The sequence below is a fragment of the Oncorhynchus kisutch genome, linkage group LG26 (assembly GCF_002021735.2).
Source record: "Oncorhynchus kisutch isolate 150728-3 linkage group LG26, Okis_V2, whole genome shotgun sequence".
NCBI lineage: Eukaryota > Metazoa > Chordata > Actinopteri > Salmoniformes > Salmonidae > Oncorhynchus > Oncorhynchus kisutch.
The window spans coordinates 36,162,441-36,174,073 of NC_034199.2; the positions used below are offsets into that span (position 1 = coordinate 36,162,441).

The window sequence follows — 11,633 nt, forward strand, 5'->3', positions numbered from 1 at the left end:
CCTTTCCTTACCGGTCCAACACTCTAACCACTAGGCTACCCTGTCGCCCCTTGACGAGAGTGCCCAATTATGGACTTCAAAATGTATGAATTAACCAATAAGGCACATTTGGGCAGTCTTGATACAACACTTTGAACAGATATCCAATGGTTCATTGGATCAGTCTAAAACATACACTGCTGCCATCTAGTGGCCAAAGTCTAAATTGTGCCTGGGCTGGAATAATACATTATGGCCTTTCTCTTGCATTTCAAAGAAATGCAAAAAAAGTGTTGTTTCCTTTGTATTATCTTTTACCAGACAGTTAGATTTGGGTATGTCATTTTAGGCAAAAATTTAAAACAAGCAGAAGATCCTTGATTATGTCCAGTGACAATTAGAAAATGTGTTATACACATTCATCACACTGTTACATTGTGTTGTTGTTTTGCTTAATTTATTACACTGACACTATTGCCATGGGGCCTATAGGCAGATTAATGCTCCGTTCAGCTCACAATAGTAGATGAAACCTGATCCAGAATGGATATATCTTAGTGCATAGTTGGCCACTCGGCCTGCAATATCCTGTTACACTAAAGCCTGACACTGGATCCTATAGTGAAGAAGGGGGCCTGGGGTATTCTCTCTCTCTCCCTGCCTGGGTGTTAACGTACTGCACATGGGGGAGCATCCTTTGTGGTCCACCAATAGGCAATACCATTATGAGAAGTGCTACCCTACCATTATATCTCTAAAGTCCTTTTATCCCTCTAACCTCACCTCATCCTTTCTCTTTCATTATATTGCCCATTCTCTCTCCCTCGTTCCCTCCCTTGTTTTCTCTCCCTCGTTCCCTCCCTTGTTCTCTCTCCCTCATCCCCTCCCTCGTTCCCTCTCCCTCGTTTCCTCCCTTGTTCTCTCTCTCTCGGGTTGTCATTTACAGTAGCACACCACACTTGACCTAATTTTCCAATAACAACATCTTGACGAAGCAGGTGGGATTGGCACTCCAACCTTTCTCTCTGTGAAGTAATTGGGGAAATTGACACTGGATAAACAGTTACCAATGTTGTCATTATGGTCTTGACAAGCATAAGCTTCATATTCTCTTTCTCTAAACTTACATCCTCTACTCTAGCCTACTGTTTGAAGGGGTTACATATGGCTTGTACAGACACAGCAAAAGTAGAGACACAGCAGGCATTGAAGGATTATGATTCAGTTTAGGAAAGGAAAAGAGCTTATTTCCCCAGCTTTAGGGGTAAGCTCAGCTAGTCCATCACCATAGCGGGTTTTTAGAGACTAGCAAACAACTGTTACTAATTCATTACTTAGACCACCTGCTCAGTGTATTGGCCTACTAGGCAACTGTATCAAGATGTCTCTCATTGTCTTGAGAATACCTTATTCTATTTTCCTTCAGCAATGCAAACATGGGCCTAATGCTGTTATGTTAAACAAATACATATATATATATATATATATATATATATATACATTATCAAACCTTAGTTAGAGCTTTTCATTACGCTAGCCTATATTAAAAAAATATATATATATGGGCTATTTGTTGGTTTTAATATAGGCTAGCGTAATGAAAAGCTCTAACCAAGAATTGATAATGTTGTTTGGCTGCCTGTGTTTGGCCACTTAGAGGTCCATCGCTCATTTGGAGCCGGCCATAGACGCTCTGTTCTGTGTGATATTGTCATACAGAAGCCCCATGAATATAAAACACTTGTAGTTATGATGAAGAAATTCTCAGGACGTTTTTTTTTAAAGCAAACCATGCCATGTGACATGAGCACTGAAGCAACTTCCGCCTGAAATTCTCAAAATGTTGATTGACAGGTATTTGCACGAATCAAAAAAAGCCACTAGATCAGTCTGATCAATCACAGCGAAGGAAGGGCAGAACTTAGGTCTAGAAGTGAGTTGGCTCGTTTTGCGATAGATGGTATCGAATGGACGTGGAAAGTTTACTGTTATTAACATATGATTGAAAACTTTGATTAGAATATGAATGGAACAACATACTCACACTTTGACAGTCAAGAACATGTTTTGAAATTAGGCGAAACATTTGAGAAACAACCCAAAGGTGCTTACCACACGGTGCGATGTAAGTGCCATTTTGATCATACTTGCTAGCTAGCTAACTTGCTAACGTATGCCAATGGATAGCTAGTTCGTTAAAACCCCAAAATATTAGTTTTAAATGAAATAGCTAACTCGTTTGTCTAAATCACTGTCACTTTTTTAAACATTTATCACATTTTCGTACTTTTGATTGGGCTTTTGGTTTGCATCACTTGCTGCTGGTATGCAGTTTGTTAGCAACAATAGTGGCCTTGTGGCACCATCTGTAGGTGAACAGTGGCGACTGAAACTTAATTCTGTCAGAACTAACCAAACCAATAATCTTTTTGTGTGGAGCCTACAGTCTGCTTGTATAATGTTGCTGTGTAATTCAGTAGTTTGTAACTTCTACTGTTCTCTTATCTCTTTGATTCAGATGACTTCAAACCAGCCTCCATTGACACCTCCTGTGAGGGAGAGCTGGAGGTGGGAAAGGGAGAACAAGTTACCATCACACTGCCCAATCTGGAGGTAAGAATTAAGCATTATCATGTAATTTACAGTTGATTATTGAAAAGTGCACATTTGGATTGTTTCCCCCCCTTTAACTCTTGATATCCAGAAATTAACATATATATATATTGATTTTCCCCAGGGATCCACTGCCCCTGTAACAGTCTTCAAAGGATCCAAGAGGCCTTATATGAAGGAATGTATTCTCATTGTAAACCATGATACAGGAGAGTACCGTCTGGAGAAACTCAACAGCAACATTGCAGTCAAGAAGACCAGGTGGGTGGACAGAGTAGGGTCGACTTGTGTTAATTTGGGCACACTGTAGCAAAACATTAGTGCAATGGAAAATTATCATTTCTTAATGGACAGTAACTCCGTTTCAAACTGCATCCTTCTGTTTCCTTGGTTACCTGGGCTGTCCAGATTCACTTGTCATTCAGATTTGTATTACTTACGTAGTTAGGAGCTATAAACTGTCTGTGTGTGTGTGTGTGTGTGTGTGTTGTCAGGGCTGAAGGCAGCAGTAAGATCCAGTCTCGTATAGAGCAGCAGACCAGTCGTCTGAGCCAGCAGATGAAGACTAGTGTTAGCAGCAGCAGCAAAACCCCAGCAGGCTCCAAGAGCTCTCCTCCCAAAGAGAAGATGTCCCCTGCCTCCCCCATGGATGACATTGAGAGAGGTATGTAGACCATCAGTAATGCACAGGGCTCTAAATTAAAAACATTAATTCCCGACAGAGACGGTGATCTCTGTCCCGACAGAGATCATTGCGGCGGAGTGGTCACTTTTTCATGCTGGTTGGGAGCGGGCGGTCAGACAAATGAAAACATTTTGTTGTCCCACAGATTATTTGGAAATGGCTGTCTTTCTGCTTTGTATGCGTTAGCCTACCTATTGTATTAAAAGCACATCTTTATTGCGTTATTCACACACACAATTTGCTGCTTCAAGTTTCATAGCCTACCTCTCCTCTCCTAGTTGGGTGTGCGAGGTCAAGTGTGTCTAGTATACATTATGTGTGGTCTCAATGAAATAGAGTAGGCTGCTTTTGTGGGTTGGGAGAGTGATGAATAAATCAGTCCTGCACAGACTAGAGGTCGACCGATTATGATTTTTCAACGCCGATAACGATTATTGGAGGACCAAAAAAAGCCGATACCGATTAATCTGACAATTTTTATTTATTCGTAATAATGACATTTACAACAATACTGAATGAACACTTATTTTTACTTAATATAATACATCAATAAAATCAATTTAGCCTCAAATAAATAATGAAACATGTTCAATTTGGTTTAAATAATGCAAAAACAAAGTGTTGGAGAAGAAAGTAAAAGTGCAATATGTGCCATGTAAGAAAGCTAACGTTTAAGTTCCTTGCTCAGAACATGAGAACATATGAAAGCTGGTGGTTCGTTTTAACATGAGTCTTCAATATTCCCAGGTAAGAAGTTTTAGGTTGTAGTTATTATAGGAATTATAGGACTATTTCTCACTATACGATTTGTATTTCATATCCCTTTGACTATTGGATGTTCTTATAGGCACTTTAGTATTGCCAGTGTAACAGTATAGCTTCCGTCCCTCTCCTCGCTCCTCCCTGGGCTCGAACCAGGAACACAACGACAACAGCCATCCCTCGAAGCAGCGTTACCCATGCAGAGCTAGGGGAACAACTACTCCCAAGTCTCAGAGCGAGTGACGTATGAAAGCGCGCACCCCGCTAACTAGCTAGCCATTTCACATCGGTTACACCAGCCTAATCTCGGGAGTTGATAGGCTTGAAGTCATAAACAGTGCAATGCTTGAAGCATTGAGAAGAGCTGCTGGCAAAACGCACGAAAGTGCTGTTTGAATGAATGCTTACGAGCCTGCTGGTGCCTACCATCGCTCAGTCAGACTGCTCTATCAAATCATAGACTTAATTATAACATAATAACACAGAAATACGAGCCTTTGGTCATTAATATGGTCGAATCCGGAAACTATCATCTCGAAAACAAGACGTTTATTATTTCAGTGAAATATGGAACCATTCTGTATTTCATCTGACGGATGGCATCCCTAAGTCTAAATATTGCTGTTACATTGCACAATCTTCAATGTTATGTCATAATTACGTATAATTCTGGCAAATTAGTTCGCACCGAGCCAGGCTGCCCAAACTTTTGCATATACCCTGACTCTGCGTGCAATGAACGCAAGAGAAGTGACACAATTTCACCTGGTTAATATTGCCTGCTAACCTGGATTTCTTTTAGCTAAATATGCAGGTTTAAAAATATCTACTTCTGTGTATTGATTTTAAGAAAGGCATCGATGTTTATGGTTAGGTACACGTTGGAGCAACGACAGTTCTTTTTTGCGAGTGCGAATATTTGGTAACATTTGAGGGCACAGATGTGGGTAATATGGGTCAGGCCTTTTGACCTGGTTGGGATAGAAGCAAGTTGTTTTCGCTGTAGTAATGGTGCAACCACGCTAGTGAATCTGCGTTCGCTTTTTTCTCCAGGGCACTTGGAAACAAATTGGTTGCACTTTAGAGCCCTGGTAGAGTGTCACGTGTAATAGCTGTCCTAATCTCAAACCATCTAGATTGTAGTCCATGGTCATATAAATACCCAGGCCTGATCTATATTGTAGTCCATGGTCATATAAATGCCCAGGCCTGATCTAGATTGTAGTCCATGGTCATATAAATGCCCAGGCCTGATCTAGATTGTAGTCCATGGTCATATAAATGCCCAGGCCTGATCTAGATTGTAGTCCATGGTCATATAAATGCCCAGGCCTGATCTAGATTGTAGTCCATGGTCATATAAATGCCCAGGCCTGATCTAGATTGTAGTCCATGGTCATATAAATGCCCAGGCCTGATCTAGATTGTAGTCCATGGTCATATAAATGCCCAGGCCTGATCTAGATTGTAGTCCATGGTCATATCTAAATATGCCAATGGTCATATACATGCCCAGGCCTGATCTAGATTGTAGTCCATGGTCATATACATGCCCAGGCCTGATCTAGATTGTAGTCCATGGTCATATAAATGCCCAGGCCTGATCTAGATTGTAGTCCATGGTCATATAAATGCCCAGGCCTGATCTAGATTGTAGTCCATGGTCATATAAATGCCCAGGCCTGATCTAGATTGTAGTCCATGGTCATATCTAAATATGCCAATGGTCATATACATGCCCAGGCCTGATCTAGATTGTAGTCCATGGTCATATACATGCCCAGGCCTGATCTAGATTGTAGTCCATGGTCATATAAATGCCCAGGCCTGATCTAGATTGTAGTCCATGGTCATATAAATGCCCAGGCCTGATATAGATTGTAGTCCATGGTCATATAAATGGAACAATTGTTATGTTTGTGAATCCTCTTGTATTGTGATTCAAGGTCAGTCATTGTTTTTGTGTCGGTGTGTCTTCCTGTCTGTGTGTGTCCATGCGCACCAGAGCTAATGGCGGAGGCGAAGGTCATGGACCAGATGAGTAGTGGGGACTCGTCCTCAGACTCCCACAGCTCCTCCTCCAGTAGTGGGGACAGCTCCAGCAGTAGTGATTCTGAGGACGAGTCCCGGCACCCGCCTCCCCCCGGCCCCTCTGGGGGTCCCCTCACAGCGCCACCACCCCACCAGGGCATGCCCATCCTCACCACCGTTACCACCACCACCATCTCCTCACCACCTCGGGGTGGAGGACACCTCATGAGTACGCTAAGTAAGTTCATTCATTACGCATTATTTTTCTTTGTCTGTCTGTCTGTCTGTCTGTCCCTCCCCTCTCCTCTCCTCTCCTCAGTATTTAGGGTATAGTTTGAATACTTTAATGTTATATCGAACCATTTTATATTTCCATTGCTAGATCAGAATTTCTATTTGCATTGCTATGGATATAGGCTATACTGTATGAGTTAGGCCTATGCCAACTCTATAAGGCTAGAATTGTGACATGGCTGTTGATGGTTTTAAGATGTTCGTACTTCCCCTTTTTTACAGAGAATGACCTGCAGTTAAGTGAGTCTGGCAGTGAAAGTGACGATGACTGACCAGTGAGAGACCACTGATTCTGTGGCGTGTCAGAGAGGTCCATCTGTGGACAGCTGCACTGACCTTCACCTGGATGGATGGCTGTCCTTTAGGGTCACAACAGGAGTGGAATGAGACTAGGGAATATGGATGTGATCTTTTTAATGACAAATAAGACCAAACCCCTACACCTTTTGGAAGCAACACCCCTCACCAGCCCACCAGCATTTCAGTTGAATGTGTCTTCATAGTTCTATCAATAGTCTCAGTTGTCGATATCTTTTAGTGCCTTTTTGAAAGAAATGGGTCAATAGCTGTGATCAATTCTCTTATCTACACATTTGATCTGGGTTATTTTCACTGTTCATTTTAGGTAGTGGTTACTCTACTAGTTTAAGTTTTACTATTAGTTGGCCAAAGGGAACTGGGAACCATACTGATGAATTGAACAGAGGAGGTATTTCTGTTATCAAGGATCAGCCACATCAATATCAGAATGGATTCCGCTTCATTCACCCATTTGGAAAGACTTCAAGCATCATATAGCGTCAATGTTTCATTATTTAGCCATTAGACTGTGACTACTGTGAAAGATTTACTCTTAAAGGGGATAGGTTGAAGCAGTCTTATCATGTCGTTGCTTTATTAGGAATTATCTTAATTTGACTTTTGTTTAATATATGGCCTAGCAACATATCAAGTCTATTTGAGGAAACTAGTGCACTACTTGAAGTGGATTGATTTAGCCTAGTGTGGGGTAAACGTAACTTAAAGATTTTGCTCAGTGATGCTACGTAATATATTTGAAAGATTACTTGGCTTTGTTGCTTTAAACCTGCAATACTTGAATCTGATTTATGATTATATTTGACATATTTTGTCAGGAAAAACCAACAGCTTAATATATTCTATGGGTGTCAGAGCAATGGGAGTGTATGTATGCACCTATAGCCTGATGCCAGTGAGAGTCTTACAGCCCTGCCTTTACAACTGCCATTCCAATGACTACTATCCCTTCTGTTGTTATGGTTACTGAAGTGAATCTCAAAAGTATTTCCTTGATTCCCTGCATCCTTGATTCATCGATTCTTTCACAAAATGCATTGGAGGAGAAGGTCTGAGAGGAGGTAGTTGGATCTTCTCTTCCAATGTGTTTTTAAAAATTAATAAAAAGAGGCTATTCATCATGGAATTAATGAGACGCGTGATGAATCCAGGAAATGCGTTTGAGACATATCCCAGGTCATATCTCATATCTTAGTGTTGCACCCTCTCTAAAGTATCATGTTACAACATTACGGTCGTCCCAATAATCTCTCCTTTCTCCTGAGCTGTGCACCTGTTCATGGATTTGAATGGAAATGGAAATGCACTATTATACAAATCAATATTGGGGGGAAAATCTGACTGTTATGCTAATGTAATGCAAAACCTATATGCAAAGGAAAAATGCAGCAAAAATATGAATTGATGTAATTGTAATCTAGCTGAATATATTGATAAAAGTAATCTTGTCCTAGAGAGATTCACAAAACTTCACGCCAGGGTAAGCCTACACAAAACACAGTTTTAATTTGAATTGTTTCTAAAATCCCCTATGGGAAAAATGAAAGGTGTAAAAATTCTAGGAAGCGTTTGACTGCTAGCATTTCTGGGTATTATTACATCTCCACTGTGGGGCTCTGAGACTTGGATTTAAAAGGAATAGACTGGTGGAAAAAAATGAGGTGGAAGGAAACTTTAATTTGCCCATGTTTACACCACTCCATTGCTTTTTAGATTTAGTAGTACATGTAATCTGGAATATTGGCCCATGGTACATGCACAGATAGAACAATTGAGACAGATATTTCACCGGATGTATAAATGTGAAGCATCCACTTGGTGTTTCCACTCACTACCAAATATGGTAGTAAGAAGAAACCCACTGGCCGACAGTGGGAGAAGATGGAACGAGATGGATTTTGGCCGAAAATCTGGACATTTTCTCGTTGATTAAACATTTGATCTCAATACAGTTTCCCGTTCCCAAAACTATAATCTGTTATGGACAGAGTGGACAAAGTTTTGTAAACTTCCTTTGCAAAGGTTTTTAAAAATCGAGTTGTCCAAAACTATAATCTGTTATGGACAGAGTGGACAAAGTTTTGTAAACTTCCTTTGCAAAGGTTTTTAAAAATCGAGTTGTTTAGAAGGAGTGCAAAGGCGAATTGAGTTATTATACACAGGAGCACTTCACAGAGTAAGCGTTCCCTAACGAAAATATGCAGATGTATACTAGAACGTGCCAATAGGATCTCACTAGCCCGTGTATGGCTCTGCCCACCTCCTTGCTTGTTCTGCCCACTATGACTAATTTGTTCCCATTGGAAACGACAGGCTGTGGAATATATTGGTTTAGTTATAAAAATCTTTGGTACATGTTTTAGTTTGAGAAATCTGATTTTACGTGTCCATTTAAACCACTGTAAATCCACTCCACAGTGGCCTGTCAATTTAAAACGTGTAATCTCTATCATGGAAACACCTAAAATGAACAAAACTGAATTTGGTATTGATACTATTTTTAAAACAAGGTAACTGTTAACTCATTCTTTGCATATGTAACGCTAATGCTCTAAATCATCTGCAGTCATTTTCTCCTCTTGAACCTTACTCCAGATTTTGTATTTAGACTCATTACATCAGTTTTGAACGGTTTTGAGTAAAACAAGTCGCTGCATTGTACCTATAGACGCACGTTACCACACATGCTAATGCTAAAAATACTTTAAAAATCGACTTCTCACTAACCATATATAAGTGACTCCAGAGTTGGTAGGGTAGCCTAGTGGTTAGAGTGTTGGGCTAAGGTTGCAAGTTCGAATCCCCGAGCTGACAAGGTACAAATCTGTCGTTCTGCCCCTGAACAGGCAGTTAACTAGAAGGGGCTAGAAGCGTCTTATATGGTGAGCTACCGAGTGGCTAGGACAGGCAAGGAGGACTTAATTCTTCCTGCTGCCACGGATATGGCTGGGACAATCCTGGGGGAAAAGGCCCAAAAAACTATGCAGACAATGTCTTCATCAAACAACACCTTTTCACGACGCATCAGTGACACGGCCGGAGATGTTTTAAAACAATTACTGCTTTGCATACAAGCCAGTGAATTATATGCATTAGAGCTGGATGAGTTAACAGATGTGGCCGGCCTGGCACAGCTCTTGGTATATGTCCGTTACGTTTATGAGGGGTCAAATAAGGAAGACATCCTTAAAATACAATAAGTTGTGTGTTATTAGTTTAAGCACAATGTGTTTGTCCATTGTTGTGACTTAGATCAAGATCAGATCAAATGTTATGACAACTGTATGCAGAAATCCAGGTAATTCCAAAGGGTTCACATACATTTTCTTGCCACTGTATATTCAACACCTTATGGAACAGCAGGGTCTGTGAAACAACACAAAAACACACGCACGCACACGCATTATACATACACATGGATATAGTACTATAGATATGTAGGGGCCTGAGGGCACACAGTGTGTTGTGAAATCTGTGAATGTATTGTAATGTTTTTAAAATTGAATAAACTGCCTTAACCTTGCTGGGCCCCAGGAAGAGTAGCTGCTGCTTTGGCAGGGGATCTATTAGGGGATTTAGTATGGGGATCCATAATAAATACAAATACAATGTGCGTGACAAAATTGAGGCTATGATTAAGAAGTTGGAGCTCTTTTCTGTCTGCCTTAACTAACAAGGACAACACACAGGTCTTTCCATCATTGTATGATTTTTATGTGTGCAAATGAACTCAAGCTTACGGACAATGTCAAATGTGATATAGCGAAGCACCTGAGTGAGTTGGGCGCACAATTACGCAGGTACTTTCCTGAAACAGATAACACAAACAACTGGATTCGTTATCACTTTCATGCCCTGCTTCTCGTCCACTTACCGATATCTGAACAAGAGAGCCTCATCGAAATTGCAAGAAGCGGTTCTGTGAAAATTGAATTTAATCAGAGCCACTGCCAGATTTCTGGATAGGGCTGTGTTCAGAGTTTCTTGTCTTGGCAAATCGCGCTGTTAAGACACTGATGACCTTTGCAACCACATACCTACCTATGTGAGAGTGGATTCTCGGCCCTCACTAGCATGAAAACTAAAAATGTAGGCACAGAATATGTGTGGAAAATGATTTAAGACTGAGACTCTCCAATACAACCCAACATTGCAGAGTTATGTGCATCCTTTCAAGCACACCCTTCTCATTAACCTGTGGTGAGTTATTCACAATTTTTGATGAACAAATACGTTGTTGTGTATGATGGCTAAATAAAGAGCAAAATGATTGATTATGATTATATTATTATTTATGCCCTGGTCCTATAAGAGCTCTTTGTCACTTCCCATGTCACTTCCCAAAAACTCACATTCATTCATATGTTTAATAAATGTATGGCAGGCTTACAATGATGGAAAAAACAACATTTGAGAGTGCGCTGACCCTGGTGCTAGAGGGGGTACGCAGCTGGAGGTGGAATGTTTGAGAGGGTACGCAGCTGGAGGTGGAATGTTTGAGGGGGTACGCAGCTGGAGGTGGAATGTTTGAGGGGGTACGCAGCTGGAGGTGGAATGTTTGAGGGGGTACGCAGCTGGAGGTTGAATGTTTGAGGGGGTACGCAGCTGGAGGTGGAATGTTTGAGGGGGTACGCAGCTAGAGGTGGAATGTTTGAGGGGGTACGCAGCTGGAGGTGGAATGTTTGAGGGGGTACGCAGCGGGAGGTGGAATGTTTGAAGGGGTACGGGACTATAAAAAGTTTTGGAACCACTGTGTTAGAGCAACAGTTCTCAACCCTGGTCCTGGGGATGCAAAGGGGAGCATATTTTAGTTTTTGCCCTAGCACTACACACCTGATTCAAATCATCATCTCATCATTAGGCTTTGACGATTTGAATCAGGTGTGTAGTTACTAGGGCAAAAATATGCACCCCTTTTGGGTCCCCAGGACCAGGATTGAGAACCATTGTG

General features: G+C 41.2%; 1 protein-coding gene across 1 annotated transcript; it reads left to right on the forward strand.

Annotated features, from left to right (window-relative positions):
- Positions 1-1,843: 1,843 nt before the first annotated feature.
- On the forward strand, positions 1,844-10,205 carry LOC109870858 (ELL-associated factor 2). The gene is made up of 6 exons (XM_020461534.2): positions 1,844-2,104; positions 2,498-2,592; positions 2,717-2,853; positions 3,087-3,256; positions 6,045-6,308; positions 6,587-10,205. The coding sequence occupies exons 1-6, from the start codon at positions 2,002-2,004 to the stop codon at positions 6,634-6,636; spliced, it is 819 nt and encodes a 272-aa protein (XP_020317123.1). The 5' UTR covers positions 1,844-2,001; the 3' UTR covers positions 6,637-10,205.
- The last annotated feature ends 1,428 nt before the right edge of the window (positions 10,206-11,633 follow it).

What these genes read in the sequence shown, in the direction of transcription:
- LOC109870858 (XM_020461534.2), top strand. Translation starts at nt 2,002, where the DNA reads ATGAATGGAACAACATACTCACACTTTGACAGTCAAGAACATGTTTTG. An exon ending in TGCTTACCACACGGTGCGAT is followed by an intron (nt 2,105 to 2,497) that starts GTAAGTGCCATT and finishes TCTTTGATTCAG; the next exon opens with ATGACTTCAAACCAGCCTCC. An exon ending in ATTGCAGTCAAGAAGACCAG is followed by an intron (nt 2,854 to 3,086) that starts GTGGGTGGACAG and finishes GTGTGTTGTCAG; the next exon opens with GGCTGAAGGCAGCAGTAAGA.